This window comes from Telmatherina bonti (genome assembly GCF_933228915.1).
Source record: "Telmatherina bonti genome assembly, chromosome: 10".
NCBI classification, from domain to species: domain Eukaryota; kingdom Metazoa; phylum Chordata; class Actinopteri; order Atheriniformes; family Telmatherinidae; genus Telmatherina; species Telmatherina bonti.
The window spans coordinates 22,156,386-22,178,720 of NC_136628.1; the positions used below are offsets into that span (position 1 = coordinate 22,156,386).

The 22,335-nt window shown below is 38.9% G+C and overlaps 1 protein-coding gene across 1 annotated transcript in view; it reads left to right on the top strand.

Annotated features, from left to right (window-relative positions):
• mtus2a (microtubule associated tumor suppressor candidate 2a) overlaps nt 1-19,235 on the top strand; it is a gene marked incomplete at both ends in the record, with an annotated part of 28,684 nt that extends 9,449 nt beyond the window's left edge. Inside the window, 12 exons of the mRNA XM_079247399.1 lie at nt 6,813-6,968; nt 11,943-12,041; nt 13,779-13,966; nt 14,054-14,179; nt 15,158-15,224; nt 17,344-17,558; nt 17,658-17,763; nt 17,870-17,943; nt 18,059-18,157; nt 18,246-18,365; nt 18,507-18,607; nt 18,812-19,235. Of these exons, the coding sequence (XP_079103525.1) occupies nt 6,813-6,968; nt 11,943-12,041; nt 13,779-13,966; nt 14,054-14,179; nt 15,158-15,224; nt 17,344-17,558; nt 17,658-17,763; nt 17,870-17,943; nt 18,059-18,157; nt 18,246-18,365; nt 18,507-18,607; nt 18,812-19,235 (1,775 nt within the window). The remainder of the gene's footprint in view (nt 1-6,812; nt 6,969-11,942; nt 12,042-13,778; nt 13,967-14,053; nt 14,180-15,157; nt 15,225-17,343; nt 17,559-17,657; nt 17,764-17,869; nt 17,944-18,058; nt 18,158-18,245; nt 18,366-18,506; nt 18,608-18,811) is intronic.
• Nucleotides 19,236-22,335: the final 3,100 nt, after the last annotated feature.

Sequence of the window (22,335 nt, forward strand, 5' to 3'; positions counted from 1 at the left end):
CTATGTACATTGCATGTCTGAAATGCTTGTTCGTGGAAGCTAATCTTTCTCTTCTACTCGGTTAGCTTTGCATCCTCTCTGAATTTGTATCAAAGCACAGAGTGGCAGATGAGTCTTCACATGTTTGTCTGTAGAGGATGTCAGGGCAGCAGCAGCAGCAGCAGCCCACTACCCCTCATACACAGAGAAGAAAGGTCATGCTCATTTGCTTATTTTCTCCATTGATCAACAAGCAAAATGAACTCCTGTAGGCCTGTAGATGACAGACCGAAGAAATCATTAAGAAGTGTAAAGGAGGGGAGGAAGCCATCGCAAGGCTTCGGGAAAGTGGGTTAGAAGAAAATCCCTTGAGTTCGTACACCAACCTGCTGTGAACAGTGGGTTATGTGTGCACATGTGCATTGTGTATCTATAAAAAAAGGAAAGAAAGGGGGCAGGGGAAGAGTAGAAAGCATCCTTTGTGAAAACACACTGTAAGTCTGATGTAAATTTACTGTAAAATCTGCACAGAGTTCTACTGTAGTAATACCATGCTGTGTCATACTCTACACTGCAATGCAGTCTGTGGGAGAAGGAAAATGGGACAACACTTTTAAGAAAATTTATCCACAGGAATTAACAGCAGACTTTGCCGTATACAAGCACTTTGAAGAGGTGAATTTAATTTACAGTGTAAGATTAACATGCTACATTCAGACATTGGGGTGGGGGGGGGGGGGGGGGGGGGGGGGGGGGGTTCTGCCAAGAACACGCCGGTGTAATCTTGCTTATGGCTCCTTTGGCAAGCCTGTTTTCTCTTCATCTGTCTCAAACTCTGAGTGTGGTTTTAAGACATCCTTCAAAATACTTGGCTGTGAACAATTCCCTGGTCAGAGGAAGGAAGATGTAGTAGAGAGGAGAAGGCTGTTTTTACAGAAAAAGATGTTATCATTTTTTGTTATTGTGTTTCTCCCACAGTCCAACAATGTGCACATTAGGGTACTGTCAGTTCATTTAAAGTTTCTTTATTCTGGAATAATTAATTTCATTTATTCATTCATTATCCCAAGCGCTTAGTCTGATGATGGGTCATGGGGAAGCTGAAGCCTATCATAGCAGTCTCTCGGTTAAAGGTGGGGCACACCCTGGACACCTCGCCAGTCCATCACAGGGCCAACACAGACACAAACAACCACTCATGCTCACACTCACTCCTATGGGCAATTTAGACTAACCCAAAATGCATGTCTTTGGATGGTGGGAGGAAGCCGTAGTACCCGGTGAGTAGACGGGTAGAACATGCAAACTCCACACAGAAAGGCCACTGTCAAAGCCTCCCCCCAGCCGACGATCAAGCCAGCAACCTTCTTGCTGCGAGGCTACAGTGCTAACCACTATGCCACCGTGCAGCTTGGAATAATTCATTTTGTGGTAGTACTAATTAGATACTGGGTATATCCTACAGGGTCCAATTTAGTGTTGTTTCTGTATGTCTTAAAAATAATTTTAAGAGGGAAGGCCTTCAAATCCATTTTTAATAAAATATTTAATAAAATATTTTCTATGTTTTTAGCTCTTTAAACCATCCATTTGAAAAATGAAAGGGTGGAAATAAGATATTTACACTGTTGACAAAACTGGGATTATACAGTCGTAGGCCTACCAGTATTATTTGAATGACAGGGTATTGGAGGTGGGTGACAACATCCTTTTTAGGAAGATGCATGACTTACAAACGAAGCTAAGCTAGGTGATGATGTTCCAGACCTTTGGCTTGACCTTGATTGATTTTTATCGCCTATTTGCATTTAAAATGTTTGTAAGTCAGAGTGTATAATTTGAGCATCTGCAAGTCTTCGGGTTACTTTGTATGTAATTGATTACCCATTAACGAAATCCGCACCACATCCCAGTTCTTGACACCTCATAAGGTTATGCATGGATATTAGTGTGTGTGAGTGTGTATTTGAGAAGGAGCATCCGTATGAGGGTGCTTTGATAATTTCACTGTGAATGACAGACATAGCTGCGAGGAGAACCAAGCAGATGGAGATTGATGAAGCCTGTGCCTTTAAGCCACACAGACTCCATGATGGAAACTCAATTTTCAAAACAAACTGCGTCTTATCCCCCCCCTTTTCTCTTTTTTTATGTTATAATGCAAAGATAGAACATATCAAATGAAGGAAGGGAAGACATGAGCAGACAGCTGCAGAGAGAAAAGGCTAAATCGAGATGCAACTATAAAAGTTCATTTAATGACTCAAATTGAACAACGAGGGGAGAGAAAGGAAGAATGCGAAAGGGGGAGAAAATGGAGCAGAACGAGAGGCATCAGTGCAGAGAGGAGAGAGGATGCCATATCCCAGATGCCATGCAAGGCTCAGATTTGGTCTGTGACTCATGCCAGCTCACTGTGAACAGATGGTTTCTGCATGTGAAGACGCAGTTACGCATGCATGTAACTGTACACAGACAAGCACACACCAGCAGAGGACTGGTTTAGACATGGCGGCTATTCTGTGGCCGATGAGAGAAAGACTTGAAGCAAGAGAGCGAAGGCAGAAGAGGATGGGCTCAGTGGGCTCGTTCATTTACAGATAACAACTCAGTGTTTTTCATCAGACCCACTGTTAATCAGAGTTTATGAGCTTATCTGATGGACCATTCTGACAAATAGCTAATGGATCAATAATAGATAAGCTTCAGAGTACAGAGAAGTAAACATGATTTTCATTGCTCTTTTTTCTCACTAAGGATTTATACACTGATTTTGTCTGCTCACTAGGTTTGTTCAGTAATTTTTTTAAAAAGTTTTGTCCTGTTTTTCAGTCGTCCCTAAATAGCAATATTCAGTGCTGTCCTCCCAGTATATCCTTATTTTCTGCAGCCTATAACAAGCAAGCTTTTTATTCTTTACTGGATATATTCTCAGTCTCTTTTTCCCCAAACCTAAGCACAAAAATATTTGGTTTAACTGTTCATATTTAGCTTTTATGTTGCTTTAACACATTTTCCACTTTGGTTCATTTTGTGGTTTGGTTGGGTTTTTTTTTTTCAAAGCAAGTAATGATATTCATTCATGGCACAGTTAAGAGATATTATCTCTAAAACTGTAACTCTGAAAGAAGAAAATATTTCTCATAAACCATGTGTAATTTTAACGGTGCTGTTCAGTTTTAGAGTTTAGGGGGGTATTCTCTAAACATTTGTTGGGTTGCAATGTTTTTTCTAGATTATTTAAGTAATGTCCCAATAAATCAAAATTCTCTGTGACCATTTTGCCAGATTTAACAGTTGTGTTTGTCTAAAATTGTCTTGCAGATTTTTCCAGTTGTGTTGGAAAAAAAATCTCTAAAATCTTCAACTGGCAACTACGACAGACTGCCTTTATTCACTCATCTTGCAAAAGGCTGTTACCACATTAGTTGAAATGATGATTTTGTTTAGATTGTGGCCACAAAGTGAAAGATTGTAGGTTTCACTCAGCGGCTGTTTCAGCAGGGACGATTCTGGCTGCCTCGGAGTTTTGAGAACAGACTGCATGAATAACAGATGGTCTTCTCCATAGGTCTTTCCATTTCTGTTAATCCGAGAACAAATAGGTACATTCACCAAAATATTCTGATTTAGATTTTTTTTTCTTGTCATAAATCATCCCTCATTATTCATCAAGACCTAAGGACAAGACCTAGGCCTGTGTGGTTGCAGGAGTATTGCTGTTGTTTTTTGTTTTTCCAGGGAAGTTAACTTGCGCCAAGCATTTACCAAACAATTTTTTTTGACAGATTTTGGCAGGTGCTTCAAGAAGCATCCGTCTTTCTTTAATTAGAAGATGAAAAATATATTTCATATTTCATTACTTGCAGTTAACCTTTAATCTTGTCACATAGTCTAAAAGAGCAGCATTATTGTTGTTTTTAGTTTGCGTTTAATAACTTTCCGATCAAGATGGTTTAAAAATGATTCAGGTTATGCCTGCTTCAAGGTCATCAATTGCTAAAAAAAAAAAAAAAAAAAAAAGAAAGAAACGTACAAGTGCTTGAAATAAACCAACAATAATTAAAATATATTTCCTAATTTATTTTATTTCACTTCATCCCAGCTCAGTGTTGCTACACTCTTCAGACAATCATACAAAGTTCTTTTGATAGTCTTGATAAAACACAATATCCAAGCAATTGTTAAGATTGTTAAGAAAAATTCAAAATATTCTAAAGTGACTGACAGCTCCAACACCAGTCTCAAACAAATGAGAGGAAACAGCAGCTAATAAGCAGAACAAATAAGACTCTCTGATGGATTCAGTCTTCAAGGTTAATTACACACTTTGTAAATGAACAGATCTAAATGGAGCTGACATCTGTCATTGTGTAAATGTGTACAGAGTAAGGAAAATGGTCTTTATCACTCTGTGAATTATAGCACTCTGAATTGATCTTAAATGTGAAAGTATTTTTAAACTTTTAGATGGCATAGTTAAAGCCATTCTAAACTTTTGCAGGTGTATGATGCAGTCATGTTATAAAATGTGATGCACATTTATGCATACAGTGTACAGCACAATTAGCTTCACTCACAAGAACCTCACAGGTAAAAGCTTTTTTCATGATAGCACACCAGGATTATTATAAATTATCAACCGTATTTAGTTATTGCAAACAGACATTAAAACAGTAAAATATTTTATGTCCAAATTACCTCCAAAGTCCTCCACATTTAATGCACCTTCACCCAAATCAGCTACAATTTAAATTTCTCAGACCTTTCTGTTTGTTTACACATATAAATATTTACTCATTTCCCAGAGGGAATTTATATTGAGGTTTTTTTTTTCCATGTCAGCATGTCAGCAAGCTGTGCAGCGGTTTCATTTCAACAGCAGGTGTGCTGCATGTTTGTGCACCTGGAGGTGAGTTGCTTTTGCTGAATCTTGCTCAGATGGATCTGATCAATTCCTTAAGGAAAGCAGGGAAATGGTCTTTTGCTGACTGTGAATTTTCTGGTTTAGCTGACTTGAAAAGAATTTTTGTCCATTGACTTTCACTCTTATGTTGCCATTTTTCACATCAAATGGAAACCAAGAGCCTGCACATGGCACAGTTTTATCTTCAAAATCTCTTTCCTCTCCAGTGAGACACGATATAAGAGCATGTTTTATTCTAATGGTTTTAGTTTTGCTTGGAGGTGCAAGCTGCTCGAATAAAATGGCCTCCCACTGAGATGGAAAACAATATGCCTCTCTCTTATTCTTAGCTTCTCCCTCTTATTCATGGTCCCCTTTTTAATATCGTCGGCATTTTTCATCTGTCTTCATAATATGCTGAGCTTCCCACGAGCTCCAGTATGCCGCCATCCCTTGTCTTTGCAGCACTTTTTCTTTTCTTTAGATAATTCCTCCTCATCCCATTCAGCCAACATCTTTCTTCCTTTTTTCCCTGTCATCCATCATTGACAGGGACTTTACCAATCAGAGATGCATATCAGTTAGCTTTTAAAGATGATGAAATGTGTTTTCCATTTCCCCCAGAGCCTGGGAGTTACATTGTCTGTATGATAATTCCCACCAGTCCTCAATTTAGTCTCTCTGACAGCATAAACTCATCATGTGTTCTACATCTCTCTGCCTGTCTTTTGGGAGTTTTCTTAACCTTTAGCAAATGAGTGCATCTAACCAGCCAGTTGATCTGTGTTAAGTCAGATCATCAAGCAACAATCAGTCTTTTCATCGCTTCTCTGAAAAGAAAAAATACTTAATTTATTTAACATCATTTCTATTTATGCAGTTCTCATATTCACTGGTGAATACAGCTGTAGTTACAGAAGCAGTGCTGTGACCAAGATCATATCTAGCCTGAACAAATGGTTTGTATCTTTACCATGTTAATGAGGACGAGACAAATAACTGTAAAAAGACTCAGTAATAAATGGTAAAAAAAAAAAAAAAAAAAAAAAAAAAAAAACATACCAAAAAACAAATAGTCAGATTTTGTTAAGATTTTAAAAAATAGACTATTCTGCCCAGTCTTTCTTAATTCAGGCTTTATATGGTTCATATTTGCAGTATTTTATGTGTGCACAGGAAGGTAGGCTTGGAAATAATCTGTGTTATGGTTTAGTTGCCCCTCTGAGTAAAGCATCCTGCAGTTAACCGTTCTAATCCTTAGCACCTGAGGGTTTTGACCAACAAGGGAGTATCTCGACCAAAAGAAATTCACGACAAGCCATCATTCTAGCACTTTTTTTAAGCTTCAATACCAGTGGGAGTTCAAGGTTCATGTTGTGTTCCACACCTTGTTCACAGCCTCAGAGCTTCTGTCAAGCAGCTTTAAATGAGATTGCTCATCCATGATCATCACATACACACAAGCAATCTGTTGTGTCACTATTGATCAGTGATGGAGAGATGAGCAGGACATATGTAGTGTGTTAGTGTAAACTAGCCACTGGTCGTTTAATGGATTAGATAGCTGTACTTAAGCCCAGGATGAGCAATGATCAGTGAGTGTTTGCATTGTATTTTCCAGAGTACGTGCTCGTGTGGTTGTGAGCTTACACAATCATGTGTCAAAATCATGTGTGTGTGTTCTCAATATTTGCTCTGCACAAAGGTAATAACAGAAAGACTGAGAGCAATAGCAATAGCAAGATCCAGTGTTACAAACCGTTTCTCAGTCCAGGCATCTTAAATTCAGACATAGGACTCAGCCTTGCAGGAAAAACAAAAGAGAATGTGATCATAGGAGGACAAAAGAAAAAGAAATACATAAGATTGCTGTAACGGGGGAAATTTAGAGAAGAAAAGTTTGAATTCAGTTTGTTAAATCTTTCAGGCCCGGATGTGAGCGAGGACCCTCCTCTTCACAGAGTTACAATGAGCCAGCCGACAGATCCGCAGAAAACATGTCGCAGCAACAGCCTCCAGCCTCCCTCCACTCCGGCCCTGCCCCGCCGCTACCTGCCACCCCAGCCGAGGAGCTCCCCTGGAGGTCAGTGGATGTTTGAGTGGGAGATTAGAGCACAGCTTTTTTTTCCAGCTTGTGCAGAAACAATATGATACAAATGAGAGAGAAAGAGCGGTGCATTTCCGCTAGTGTATGGTATTGTCAGGGAGAAATTCAGAGCAAATGAGGTACTTTTGCATCAGTGTGATGGTATTATAACCTGCTGTTATTTTTCAACTATCACCTGCTTCCTTGGCACCTGACTAAGCATCTGATCCTGCTCTCTGGGGTTATGGAAAGTCATTTTGGGAAATGCTGGAGCATTTCACTAACATGTTTGACATATCCCCAGGTGCCGGTGTGTTGCAAGTGTTCACTGTGACCTTTTTTATTCTTTTCTTTTTTTTAACACAGTTATGATCATTACCTTTTTTTTTTTCTAAAAAAAAACAAAACAAAACAAAAAAAAAACAAAACAAACATTAACCTCAAAATGAAGCTTAAAATATGATTTGTGTTTTTCACTCTTCAGAAGAGTGAGATTACCATAAGGATTGTTAGGTCCCACCTGACTTGATTAACACCAGAATGTGAGGTTTTTCTCACACAGTAGTATTTTTCACACATGCAGCCAACAGCAAAGGCCCTATAGTATCACACTTCTCTCAGACACATCTATTGGATGAGTTTAAACACTTATAGTTACTGGGCAAAATAAAGAACACAGAACTCTGCCATGTTCATGTAGAATGAGTGAAAATGTATGTTGTACAGTGAATAAATCAGTGTTGGCACCAAACAGAGCCTTTGTTGCTTATGTATCGAAGATGCAGACAGTGTTGTGGCAGTACGAATGTTTCTGTCACACAGTTTGCCCTGAGCTGATGTTGAATGTGTTGTAAATTATTGATGAAGACGGTCTCCATCATTGTGCAAGTCATGCACACTCTTCTCTTTTATACTAGGAATACATTTGGATTTTGCTTGTGCAGCTTGGAAGAGTTCATACTTTTTAGACAGATATACATTTTCTCATTTGACTTCTGAACACCTGTGAGTGGCGCCTGTGAGTCTCATCCAGAGTTCAAGACCTGCTAAGAAAAAGTATTTACACATTTTTTAGGCTTTTTTTTCCGCTGGTCAGGTCTAGGTAATAATACTACTTGGTTAGAGTTTGACTAAAAGGATTGTTTGGCTTAAATAGGACAGTTTGACAAGATTTATACAAATTATAGGATAAAGTGACAGAAATAAACATTCAGTCCCGCTTTGATTTATTTCACAATTATCTGGGTCTTATTGATGTTGATTTGGCACAGTGTGATGGTTAGGGTCAGGGTTACACCAGGGTGCACACACTCATTTTCACAGATAATGTTGGTGGAACTTCAAGATTTGGAGCTGCTCATTTTTTCTTTACAGAAACACACTATTATTAGCTCTACCGTTTCACATGTTGGCTCTGAAACTACAAAAAAAAAAAAAAAAACTCATTCAACAAGAAAAGAAAAGAAGCTGGTCAATTTACTCAGGTTACTGTAGCCAAAGGCTTTCCTCTTGCTTGAATGGGGACACTAACATGTCCTGACAAAACTGCAGTGCATCAGACCATCAGAGTGAGAACAGAGTGATGGTGGGCATCTGTCCGAACTTGCTCCCTATAGCCGCTTTACATAATGGTTGCCAGATTATCATATATGCATTTTCTAAATCTTGTTATAATTGGAATTAGATTTTTTTTTCTGCAGGAAATTTAGATTTTTTAAATTGATATTTTATTTTTTATTTTAGATATTTTAATACTGGTTATGTTACAAAATCAAAGTGTACATCGGATGGCCTGAAAAAAAAAAAAAAAGTTAAATGATATTTTGTGTGAAGAATGCCTTGGTTTAAGGAGTTCTTTCAGCAGCATTGGCATCACTGAATAAATATGACGACCATGCTCGAAGCAGCGAAATGTGTATGATCGCGTTTTCCAATGTGTACATGAGGCTGTTTGTCACTTTGCTTTAACAAAGATGTTATCACTCTCTAGGAGTAATCAAGTGGTATGGAAGTAATCACTTAGACCACAAAGTAGATATTATGGATATGAAATGGACAAACAGGTTGGAAAAAAATGAAAAGACACAAGCCAAATGTTTACCAGTACCATGGAGAAGATCTTTAAACTATGGTTGGGGCTGGTTCGAATTTCACAAAGCTTTGTCAAATAAAGAATCACTGAGTCGAAGAGTAGATTAACATACTTTACTGAACCCCACCTCCCTGTACTTTCTTCTTGCAAGGGTATATATACAGGGATAATTGGTAGGTTATCAAGTAAACAGTTGTTCTGATCAGCAGAGGGATAACACTTCCACTCAGCCTGCCTCAAATCTCCAACTTCATGCATCATTTGCTGATATTTACAGGGAAGCAAATCTTTTATTTTGATGTCTTTGCACACAAAGACTGCAGCCTGTTCCTCAAAGCTGCATATTATGAGTCATGTGTAATGTAATGTCATATGCAATTCAGTAGCCATTAGGTGACTGTGCTTTATATACAGTTTCAGCCTCTAACAAATGTTTTTTTTTTCTTAAATTTACCATTTATATAATGTGTCGACAAAGTGGCACAGCTGCTAGATCATATTAATAACATAAAGATGGGTTCTTATAGAATTAAGTGTCTATTATTTTTACTTCCATTGATCTACACCTGGCTGCATGATGGCGTAGTGTTTAACACTGTGACCTCACGGCACAAAGGTTGCTGGTTCAAACCTCAACTGGGTGGAAGTATAGGTGTCCTTTCTAATGAGATTGCATGGTCTCCCCATGTATGTGTGCGTTCTCTCCAGGTACTCCTTCCTCCTAGCATGTTAGGTTAATTGATATTTCTAAAATAATTCCCGGGGAATGAGTATAAATGGTTGTTTGTCCATCTGTGTTGTCTCTGTACACCCAGGGTGGACCTTACCTCTGACTACAGGCTTGTTAATTCATGACCCTGAATGAGACTAAGCGGTGCAGAAAATGAATGAATGTAAACAGCACTGAAAAAATTTAGGGGAGCGTTTAGTTGCTCTCAAACTTTTACAGTTTTTAAACAATGCAGGGAAACAAAAATAGAATTTAAGAACATATTATCAGCTGAGTCCAATAAGAGGACTGGGAGGCTGGAATATTACAAAACCATACTCCTGCTGTTAAAGTAATTTTACAGTTAATGCAGTTTTACAGACTAAACTCAAGGCAGTTTTGCAGACTTTCCACCGCAGTGGTGTGATTTGACACTACCGCGTACTGACTACATGAGTCACTTTTAAAAGCCAGATTTCTAATGACACCAAAATATTGACAGTGAACAAACATAAAGAGAACACACATAAATGGCATCTCTGCAGGCCTGAAGCATTTCTCCAGAGTTATGTGGGGATTTGTTCAGGATCAGAGGTTTCTTTCTTATAACAGGTCTAATTAGTTTCTTTTCAAGGCCTCAAACCTCTTGAAACATACTTTCTTCCTACTTTCTGCTTAACTTGCATCACCTTTGTTGCTTTGCAAAGTCTTTACCCTCCCCATGTTTTATCATGTGTAGCTTCTCTGCAACACACCACATACCGATTCTTTCAGAATAAAGGCTTGCTTTGCAGCAACACACTCTGCTAACTGTGCAACACATGTAATGTGATGAAGGTGAAGACATGGAAGCATGTAATTATTTTAAGTATAAAGCATATAATTTTTTTAAAGATATGCTAATTTCCCGATTGTTAACCATGTTAACTATAAAGTGTGTAATGTCACAGAGAGCATGAGCACGTCTCCTCTCTTATGCTCCGCTTCTCTTTGACAGATAGTCCTGAAGGAAATAGTTATAGGGATAGCAAGAGATGAAAGAAGAACTGTAGCAGGAAGATTGCAAAAGTGTCAGAAGAAAGGAAAAATCTGCAAATAAATGGAAAGGAGAAAAAAGAGGTGGAGAAGCCTGGTTGGTTTGATGTTGTTGAGTGCACAGTGCCTTCCAACACCATCCCCTCTAGTATCTTGCTTATGAAGTTGGATCTACAATTGATTTTTTTGGAAGGGAGTTGGTATCTTTTGATCAACACAACATGTCCATCATGATACAAGTTCAAAATATCTTTAATAGTAAAGTAAATCAAACAAACAAAAAACAAAGAAAAAACACTCTTTAGCCAAATTAAAGTAGCTAGTATTTTGAGTTATGTCTATAAATTTGGCACATCACTCACTCACTGAGATTTCAAATCTAAACTCCTTTGCTGGTGAGCAGCAATCTGGTGAGCAGACTCTCATGTGGATTGAAATCTGGGCTATGACTTGGTCATTTGAATCATTCAAATGTTTCTTCCAATGTTGCTTTAGCTGTACGCAAAGAGTTGATGTCATGTTCACAAGTGAACCACAGACACACTCTATGGTTGATTGATGGAGGTTTTTCCTACAGATTTGCTTCAATTCAGCATCATCCACTATACCATTCATGTGGCATGCTCGCAGCATGATGCTGACACCATGCATTAGTATGAGAAAGATACTCTTGGTGTGTTGAAAGTTTTTGTGGTCAGATTGGTAGTGGCATTTCATCCTTTCACTTTGTATTGAGGTCTGAAAGCCGTTTTTCTTAGTTTTTGAGAGCTCCTTGGTATTCACGTTCTGTGTGGTGCCCTTCCCCCCTTTCACAGTAAAGACTATGTGATATTTAAACTGTAATTAAGCTGATTTAAAAGAGCCACTTCAAAAGAAAGTGGTAGTTGCACATTATGATTTAAGGATTCAAGGCAAATTTGGGAAATACATAATTCAACTCTTGGATCATCACTTAAAATCCAAAGATACAGACATAAAAAATAGATTGGTTTTAAAACTATAATGCAAAAAAACCCAACAATTATTAAACCTTGTATCAATGCAATGAATTTAGATGGCTTTTAAATAGGTTGTGTGTTTTGTACCTTCCTGAGAATATCATCATTTACTGATTTATTGTCTTATTAACGGACAGTTGGCAGGAAGGAGTTTCAGCGGAGTTCAGAGGTTACACGCTCCCTTCCGTCTTCCCCAAAAAGACTGGCAGTGGTTACTCCAAAACCTCAGTCCCCAGGTGAGTTTTTTCTCATTGCTTAAAACTATCACACAAAAAAATCTTTATCTATGTTTGCCTAATAACAATGCAAGTCCAACAAAATTGGAAAAATTAACCAAGAGCATTAAAAGGCTGTCAGTCTCTCACACATGCAGAAACTACATCTGTAGTTCACTTTATATTCATTGCTTTTAAAATATATCTCTGGATCCCAACAGCATTAGCTCTCCTCTGTTGAGATTTATAGATATTGTTTTCACTTGCAGTTGTTCTGGTCTGTGTGCCAGTAAAATGCAAGTGCACTGAAGTGAAACTGAGCGTCACCTCAGGAATGTCTCAGCCTGAATACTTTTAAGGATGCCCTATAAAACAAATACTTATATTATATGCTTTCCACAAGGTCCACCACATTCTTTTCTCATTGTGTTTTGCATTGGTATTCCTCATCCATCAGCACCTCTACTATCATCTGCACCCCGCCTTCACACTCATTTGGTATTCAGTATCCTCTCTAACCTTTCAGATGAGACCTACAGATGTCTAGGTATGTGTGTGTATCTGCAAAAGAGTAGATATGACTTACGGGGTATAGAGAGCAGGGGATCCTCATATAGCCTTAAGGCAAGAATGCACTGAAATATTTGCTGAAACATGCATTTTGCTCAACGTTTGGCCTTTATTTTACCTTGCTGAGTTCAGGGTTTGTTTTTTTTTTGTTTTTTTTTTGTCTGTTTTGTTTTGTTTTTTTCACAGAGAAATTTATTACCCCATCTTTCATCAATCACTGTTACAATCATAACCCCCCCCCACATATGTTGTTTACTTAGTATTATCTCTCAACTCTTTTCTCTCCTTATCTCGGAGCACTCCCATTATCCAGTCCCCCTCATCCCACCTTCCTCCAACCAATTTTGTACTCATTACCTGGGACCCTGCACCCCAAGCCCTGCCTTGTGTTGTCATGGAAACTGCTCCCGCATGCTTCAGTAGGCCTGAATGATGCGGTTGAGACAGGTGATGAAGGGTTGCAGCAATTTCATTTCAAGGATGCTGACATTCTGGCACACAGGGTAGTTCTACACATGCAGAGGAAGAGTTTTTAAATAAATTTCTGTCTCCAAAATATGGCATAGATCTGTTTGAATTTTAATATGTTTACACCACATGACAAGACAGAGAGGTTAATGGCTTCACTTGTACGTCGGCTGTGACATAATGGTTGTTGTTCCCCTCAAGGGAAAAATGGCTTTCAAGTGCTGTTTTGTGTTATTTCAATAACCTCCTTTGTTAATGGATGAAGCTTTTATATACACTATTGCTTTCCATAAACACAGACCAAATTATGCATTGTAATCCGTATTATTTCTAATGCAGTGAGATAAAAAAAAATTTTTTTAATATATCAACCACATTTATCACAAGATTACAGGGTTCATCAGGAAGAACACCGGACAAGAATCAAAGTTTTTTTCTGCAGAAATTCAATTAACTTACTGTCATTTATCACGTGAAGTCAGTTGTTAGCACTGGGTCAGGTCAAACCTACACTCACTAGTGTCATTATTAGGGAGATTAAGAAATGAGAATATGACTGATTAGAATATATTAATGGCTCATGTCATAGAATAAAAAGTGGGTCATTTGAATATGTCTTAATATGAATCTCTACAGTGTTTTTTTTCCTTAGAAAATACATGCATAACCCTAATTCTGACCAAATTTAATTTTCTCTGTTTGCCCGTCTGCTCCCTGCAGTCCAGCCTGGCCAGCGGCCTGCAGCGGCTGTGCGGGGTTCAGCTCCCTCTGGGTCACCTCGCCGTGTGGCCCCCATGAGGCTGCAGCAAGAACAGCAGGAGAGCCTGCAGAGAGAAAAAGAAGAGGCTCAGCAGAAGGAGAGAGAAAGGCAGGCAGATGAGAGGGAAAAGCAGGAGGAAAGGCAGGAAGTGAGTTAATGAAAAAGGAAAATCTGCCTCACTGTTTGAAGCGTTCCTTTTTTTGTTGTTCTGTTCTATATTACTTTTAATGCACAGGTTCAGAGGCTGCAGGGACGCTGTGAACATCAGGAAAGGCAGCTGACAGCACTAAGACATGAGCTAAAGAAGATGTCTCTAGGTGTAGAAGCCTTCATCATCACTACTCAACATTATTGTCAAAAGGTAGAAAACTGTAAACATACAATGCATAAACCCATGACAACACCTCCATAATAGCAATGCTTCCCTTCTCAGTGTAACCAGCTCTGAGACTGAATTTTTTCATTAAATAATGACTTATGTGGGATAAAACAGCCAGATTATCCCAGTGGAGAACATAAACTGTTGTTGTTCATATTATTCTTTAATGCAAGCTCTGAGTAAAAGAAGACTGTCTAGTCACGTCATTTTTTTCTGTTTACTCTAAGCTTACATTGTATCACACACACACACACACACACACACACTGAGTGTTCATATGCTTGAACTCAAGGACACATACAGTATTAAACACCACAACCTGAAATCCAGCATGGTGAGCAAGAGTGATTGTGATTGCGGAAAGGGTCTGCGAGAGTTCAGTGTGTCACTGAGCAGGTTTCATCCAGCTCTGGGTTTGATGGGATGATTTAGCCTCTGAGGCACTAAACCTGTGATACCACCTCGAGACTGTCGAGGGACTGTCTGACTTCTTTATGGTCATTGTCTGAGTGCTGCTATCACTGGCCACAGAGTGCAAATGAAAACTAGACAGGGATAGTGTGATCCTGTTGGAGAAGCTTTTAGCCCCCTCTGCTGGTAGCCCTTAGACACAACAGTAAGCCAATAAGTAACATTGACTCAAATGTTTTGCTTAAAATAGGTGCAAATATGAAAACACTTACATGTTTACCTAAATTATACCTTTCCAGAAATTATATTTTTGAAATGTTCATCAGAATATTTGTGGTGTTTAAAACATGGCAGAATACTGTTATATGATTTAATTTACTATCATGAAAATATGCTATAATTAGACCAGTGTCTACTGACTTTGCTTTTGTTACATCATCCAGTAGTAATAGTAGTGTTTTCATTATCTATATCCCAGCCAGAATTAATTTTATCAGGGGTTCTGGGATGGTGCACTATGTCAAAATAATGCTCACTTTCTAATTTCAGAATGGCAATGCAGAAGAAAGTCGAAGGAAACTATATCTGGAAATGCAAAAGATCAGAGAAGAGATGGGTGAGTGGCAATTAGAACTCATTTGATACGGTATTTGGTTGATCTCAAAATAAGTATGTAAACTACTTATATTGTCATTGCAGCAAATGCAGCTGTTAGCAATTACAGAAACCAGCATAAGGAAGCAGTTTGCTTTGCTCCTACAGTTTGAGGTGTAAATACCCTTCTAATTAAATTGGTATTTTGTCGACTGATTCGAACCGTTAAAAGCAAAAACAATTTTCAGTAAACTTCAAAGGTAAGGGTGCCAGGGTTGATTATAAAAGGAGCTAAGTTAAATTATTTAGTCTCTCCAAGCAGAGTTCTGGTTTGCCATTTTGTGCCAAATAGTAAGATAATCATCAATAAGTTGAAAAATCAAGGCTGCACGGTGGTGTGTTGGTTAGCGCAGCAGCCTCGCAGCAAGAAGTTCACTCTTTTGAAGGTCACTGGTTTGAGCTTGTGTATGTGTGGGTTCTCTCTGAGTACTCTGGCTTCTTTCTACCATCTAAAGACATGCACGTCACTCTAGATTCTCTCCATGTTTTTGGTTGTTTGTCTCTGTGTTGATTGGGTACTGGTGTACCCTGCCTCTTGCCCACTTCTTGCTTTGACAGGTTAAAAATGAAACCACTGTTAGATGCACTAAATATCATGACACTGTGATCAATAGTCACATAGAACCAAGGAAACCTGGGAAACCTATATCATCCATACAGTCGGCTGCTTCATTGAGAAATGTGAACTGAAATAATTTTCCTCAAAGACGAAGAAAATTATTTATGTTACTCAATAAGTTATTGTGTATATGGGGCTTGAGACAGACAAAAATGGATGTTGTGTGGTCACATGAGTCCACATTATTTATTTAAGCAGAGTGACATCTTGTTGTTTCTGTCCAATATGAGAAAAAGCCTCTAGATTGCTGGACAGTGCAAATGCCAACATTTGCTAAATAATAGAGATGTTTTCATTACCAAGACATGGATGATTTGTGTGTGTGAAGGTACCATTGATGCAGAGGCAAAAATCTGAATTTTATCTACCCATTTTTTATGCTTATCTGGGGTCATGTCATGGGAAAAGCTGCCTAAGCAGCCCAGACTTTCCTCTCTCCAGCCACTTTTTCAAGTGTTTCCAGGAGGATCCTGAGGTGCTCCCTGGCGACAGATGTAGTCCCTACAGCCAGATATGTTCATAAGTCCTTTATTGCAAGTCCATGCCATGTCTCATAGCATGACATGACATCAGGTGTATCTTAATATTTTCCAAGGTCCAGTAAATATTCCTTGCATTCCTAAATCAGCAATAGCTATACCTTTTCAATAAACAGACCCAGTAAAACCACATTGTTTAAAATGGGTCTGATCCACATGTGATACCAGGTTAGGACCAGACTCCACCAAGTGCTAGTACAGCCTGGTACTAGCCTTCGTGAAGTCTAACCATCAAACAAATCTGACCTACTGCTGGCAATACAGACCAAGCTGTGGCACCGGTTATATAAAGACCGGGCAGCTTGTACAAGGGAGCTTGGTGCTCCATACTCCTGGAGCACCCCCCCACAGGAGTGTCAGAGGAACACAATCAAGTACATGTACACAAAGTACATGTACCTGTGATGGACTGGTGAACTTTCCAGCGTGTACCCTGCCTCTTACCTTATAATTGCTGGGATAGGCTCCAGCTCCCCCTAACACTTAATTAAACTAAGCAGTATAAAACGAATAATTGATTGAATGAATGAAAGTATATGTAGACTGGTTGGGCGAACTCCCATGTCCTGTTCAAGATCCTAAAGTGGATCTTTACCTCTGTACCTCTATACAGACATGACCACCACATGTGGCCCACTAGAAAACTGCCATAATGCTGGTTTTCTCTGTAAGGATCATTTCTCAATATTTGGCTCAAACATGTCTACTATCTGGGTAGTTTTATATATTTGATATTTATTAGTTTTAAATATTTACAAGGTGGCTTATGTGTTCATTTTAACCACTGCTTCATGAATGTAAATATTTATAGTTAAAATGAAGGCTAGTTAATAAGGCCAGCACTGTAAAAGCGTCAATGTACATGAATAAAATCTCTGAATATATAACAGAATATTATAAGATTGAATATACTTTCTGCCCAGCTGCCAACACAGTGCGCTGGGAGAAACTCCAGCGGGACAAAACAGCACTTGAGGTGGTGTTTGAGCGAGAGCTGCAGGAGCTCCAGCTGCAGCAGGAGGCCGAGCTGGCTGCCGTGGAGGAAGGGCTCAGGAAGTGTCACACAGCAGAGACAGAACACCTCAAGGCAGAGCATCGGTCTGAGATGGAGGAGCTGAGAACTCAGCAACAGGAGCAGGTGGGAACAATTATTAAGGGATTAGCTCTTATTTTTATGTGAATTCTGATTAGACAGACAACTTCTTTGTGTGCATTTACATATTTATGCATGTGATAGATGGAGGAGATGACAGCCAACCACCAGGCAGCCATACAGGAGCTAAGAGACATGCATAATATCACTATGGCAACACTGCATGAGGAGCACGCCCGTACTATGAGAGGTATGATTTTAAGCCTGATTTACAAAACAAACAAAAAAAAGTGATTGAAGCCCTGCTGGAAATAACATCAGCTGTCATTTTGGTCTGCTTCTGATTACTTGTGCAGATTTACGAAAAGCTCACGAGCAACAGAAGAATCTTCTAGAGGAGGACTTTGAGAAACTCAGACTTTCTCTACAGGTATAATTTCTACTGATAAATAAATATACTTGATAGCTATTTTTCTTTGTTAAACATGGAGATCTATTTTGATGTGGTGTGCTATGATTTGTTCTTGCTGTGTGTGCTTACTTAGGATCAAGTGGACACCCTCACGTTTCAAAACCAGAGTTTAAGGGACAAAGCCAAACGCTTTGAGGAAGCTCTGAGGAGAAGTACAGATGAGCAGATTATTGTGAGTAATATGTACTTCATAAGCCATCAAAACACTTGTGTTTGTGAATGCTTTTCTCATTTTCTCTCTGTGCACATGTTGATAACAGGATGCTTTAGCTCCGTACCAACACATTGAGCAAGATCTGAAGAGCCTAAAGGAGGTTGTTGAAATGAAGAACCAGCAGATCCATCAGCAGGAGAAGAAGATCTCTGACCTGGAAAAAGTGGTAGGCTCAAATAAGTCAGCTAAGCAAACGTGTTGCCACCATGTGTACAAAGATACATTCATGGATGGCTTTCTGGATACACATGATGTTCTTGTGTTTAGGGAATGAAAGGTTGTACTATTGTTGTATTTTGTTTTTGAGCAGGCCCAAAAGAATGTATTCCTCGAAGAGAAGGTCCAGGTTTTGCAGCAGCAAAATGAAGATCTGAAGGCCCGCATCGAACTGAACCTTGCCTTGTCCAGGTGAGATAAGATGCATCTCAAAACTTAAAGCCTATCAAGCATTTCAAAATCACAACAAAGCAAAGAAGACCATGATATTTCAGAGATGTTTGTAGTTTTGCAGCTGTGTTTTGTCCAGTGTTGTCGTGCAGTGTGCGTCTCAGGGACAACGTATCATAGCAGCGCGTTGCCCATTTTTATGAAACAGTGCTGCTTTCCTTGCAGGCAACTATCAGAGGACAACGCCAACCTGCAGGAGTCTGTCGAGAAGGAGAACACAGAGAAGAAGCGCCTAAGTCGGAACAACGAGGAGCTGCTGTGGCGTCTCCAGACAAGCCCTCTCATGTCCCCCGCATCATCCCCACTGCACCGCTCCTTTTCTCCCTCCCCTGTACCTTCATCTCCGTTCTTCTCCTCCTCACCTGTGGCAGGGTGCGACTCCCCCACCCACTGCCATGGTTGCCCCCAGCAGGCACAGTTTTGCTCCCATAGAGCAGCCACCAATCAAAACCTCTCCTCTGGACCGTCCACGCCCACTCACAGAGCAGCTGTCAATCAGAATTACTCCTCCAGCCCCAATACACCCACACACAGATCATCACCTGGTCGGTGTAACACAAATGCTTGTGTTTCCTCTTTACAGAGTTAAACACATTTTTACTTTCCCACCTCATTCCCTTTTTTTTTTTCTCTTTCCTCTCCCCACTTCCCTTTTGAGCATGAATTGTAGTATATGAAGAAGTCACAAGACTGAGGTCTCTGCTCATGATAGGACCAACTGTACAGACACCGTCAAAGTACTGGGCTCTTGAACCTCCCAAGCCAGCTGTAGTACCCATCAAATTATATACAGAAATACAACAGTGAGGAAAATTCAGAGAACAGACGACTGCAGCTCACATTAATGTCCCCTCATACATGCTTGTGATCATACATGCTTTACATGTAGACTGTAAATACTGTATGATAGAGGCACAGGGAGGGTAGAAAAGTGAACTTCCTCTACATATATTAGACATAAGTCCTGCATAGTAAATAGAAGAATATAAAAGATGGAAAGTAGCACCCTCATGTCACCAGAATATAATACTCCGGTCCAGTAAAACCCAATATTTCAGTAAAAATAAGCTATATCTCATAATTAAGATCAGTTTCTTATTCTCACTTCTCCTTTTTCATCTGGACAAAACCTGAACAAAGCGCCTTATTCTAAGTCCTGCCACTTCACCAGCAAAGAGTGATCAAAGTTTAATTTATACAGGACTTTTGATCAAGAATTAGTTTGTAAATCAAAGCAAATCTTGTTTCATAGCATCTTCAAGGTCTATTTATCATTTTATAATTAGTTCAGTGCTGAGAGTTTCACTGGAGAAGCCTCATTGGAACCGTCCAGCCCTTTTACCTGCTAAATACAAAGACTTTTCTGTCTTTTAAAACCTTGACAGGTCTTCCTACACCACATGAGTCATTCTTCACTTCTGGGATCCCTCAGGTCTACATGCAGAAACTATTTCTAGCATTTTGTATTTACCTCAATGGGAATGTGCAGTCTGTTGTGTTTCAACAGCCACAACAACAACAACAACAAAATAACACACCTACCAGGGAGCCAAAGGGGGATACCCACCACAGGGATCACTGTTTTGAATGTTGTACATTTCTTTATAATGTGATGTTTACATCTAATTTATTAATTGTGTGTATTTTGTATTTCAAACAGGCATGTACTGTGAAAGTCTTCCAGTTTAAATGTGAACCTTCTTATTGCTGTGATCTATTTATTAAGCTTAAGTTGTGGAGAAAAGAAATAGTGTTTGTAACTTTAAAGTGATCTCTAATGGGACACAAGTGGAATATGTGGTGGAGGAAGCAGATATTCTGCAAATATGATCCTCACACGTGCAGTTTTGTGCAAATAATTAGCACCCATGGGCAAATTATACATTCTATTGAAGTGAAAAGTACCACTGAATGAAACATGAAATTAAGACCTGTTAAGATTTGTTCGACAACTCATGAACTGATGTAATTTGTTCATGGCTGCACAAGAGAGTGCATATGATTGTACTTAGATGATGCTTACGGGATTGTGTATTGATGTGTTTCTGTAAGCTATGTAAGTTTATTTTCTTTTTTCTTTTTTTCTTTTTTTTAAAAAAGCAGATTAGCCTTCTTTTTACTTCTTTGTGAAGTACCAATGTAGAGTAGACCTTCCTAAGCCTGTGTTAATCTCCTCATAACATCCTCTGTAGAATTTTTTCAACCAAACATTTTTTTTGGAGGATTCTGTGTTTGTACTTCTGCAAATTACACTCAATGCTCAGCGTGTAGGATTATACTGTTCAGGGAATTCTTTTCTAAATTATCACCTAATCAAACCTTTTTTTTTTCTTTTGTGTAGCTGCTCAACAGAACACAAACAGTGTCAAGATACTTTCCAGGATGACTTTTCACCTCTGTACAATACACATGACAAACCAACCATGAAACGTATTTTAATGCATTCAGTATGTCTAAGCTGCCTCATGTACTGTACTCTGTTGATTAACTTAACCTCAGGGTCTCTCTCAGCTGGCTTTAAACAAGACACCATTAAAGGTTACAGTCTTGTACAGTGAAACAAAGTCATACCTTCACTTAGCTAAAGCTGTTTAAACTATACACGAAACAAAAATATGTAAATAGACAGGGCCAGAAAAAAGAACGTGGAAAAGCCTGTTTTTGGAGTTACATTGCTAAAGGGAGCATAGCTTAGAGCTCAACAACAGTTTAATATTGTTAATAGATCAATAGATGCATGAAAACTGAGTAGGTGGGAGTTGTAGGACTTTAGTATTGAGGCCTAGCACAGATTGCTGAAATTTCTTTGAAGCTCTTTTAGTTACCTGTCCTACAAAGCGATAGATGAAATTTACCAGCACACCTGTTTCAGATGTTACCAACCCACTGGGTCAGCAAACATGTAAAGGACGGTAAGTCTGAGTTACCGGTATTAGACTTGTAAGTAGGTCTGCAACTACTCTACAAGCACTTTTGGTTATCTTAAAAAAGAAAAAAAAAACAGAAACCTTCACATTAAACCTTCAGCATATTTTGTATGATGAGTACACAGCGTTAAATACTAGAAAATAGAAGAATGTCAAGTACAGTGAGAGGAGGATTGTATAAAGACTCTCGAATTTTGTACTTACATTTATAATTTGAAGAATGTCTTTGATCAGTTGTAAGAATATACCAGTGAAAGTCACTGTGTTTTCAAATGTTTGGCTTTACACTTCAATCACATCTTCAAATAACTCCTTAGGGTCCTTCTATAGGCTGCTTTGTGCAAAAACTACAGTCTGCAATGGTGCAACAGAAATATTGTTTACATGTAATCTGTAGTTCCTGGTTTCATCCTAAATGAATTTTCCACTTTTGAACACTGAACTGGTATTGTAACGACCCCTCAATGTGTCCTGTGGACATTTTTGTCTCACTATAAGTTGAATGTCAAAAAATTTACTATGACTAAGTTTTATACAAGTCATTCCTGTGATTTTGCGAAACACAGAAGGACCTCTTGTCTGACCACTTTGTAGCAACCATAAGATATGTAGCATATGGTTGAGTCTCTCCTCAAAATACCATTGGACATTGATTTGTTACAAGAAAATGCACCCATGTTGATCATTGAAATGCTGTCATAGCAAAGGTTTCCAAGACTTGTAACTTTTGCTCTACAATTTGCATTTGTGGAGGTAATCTAC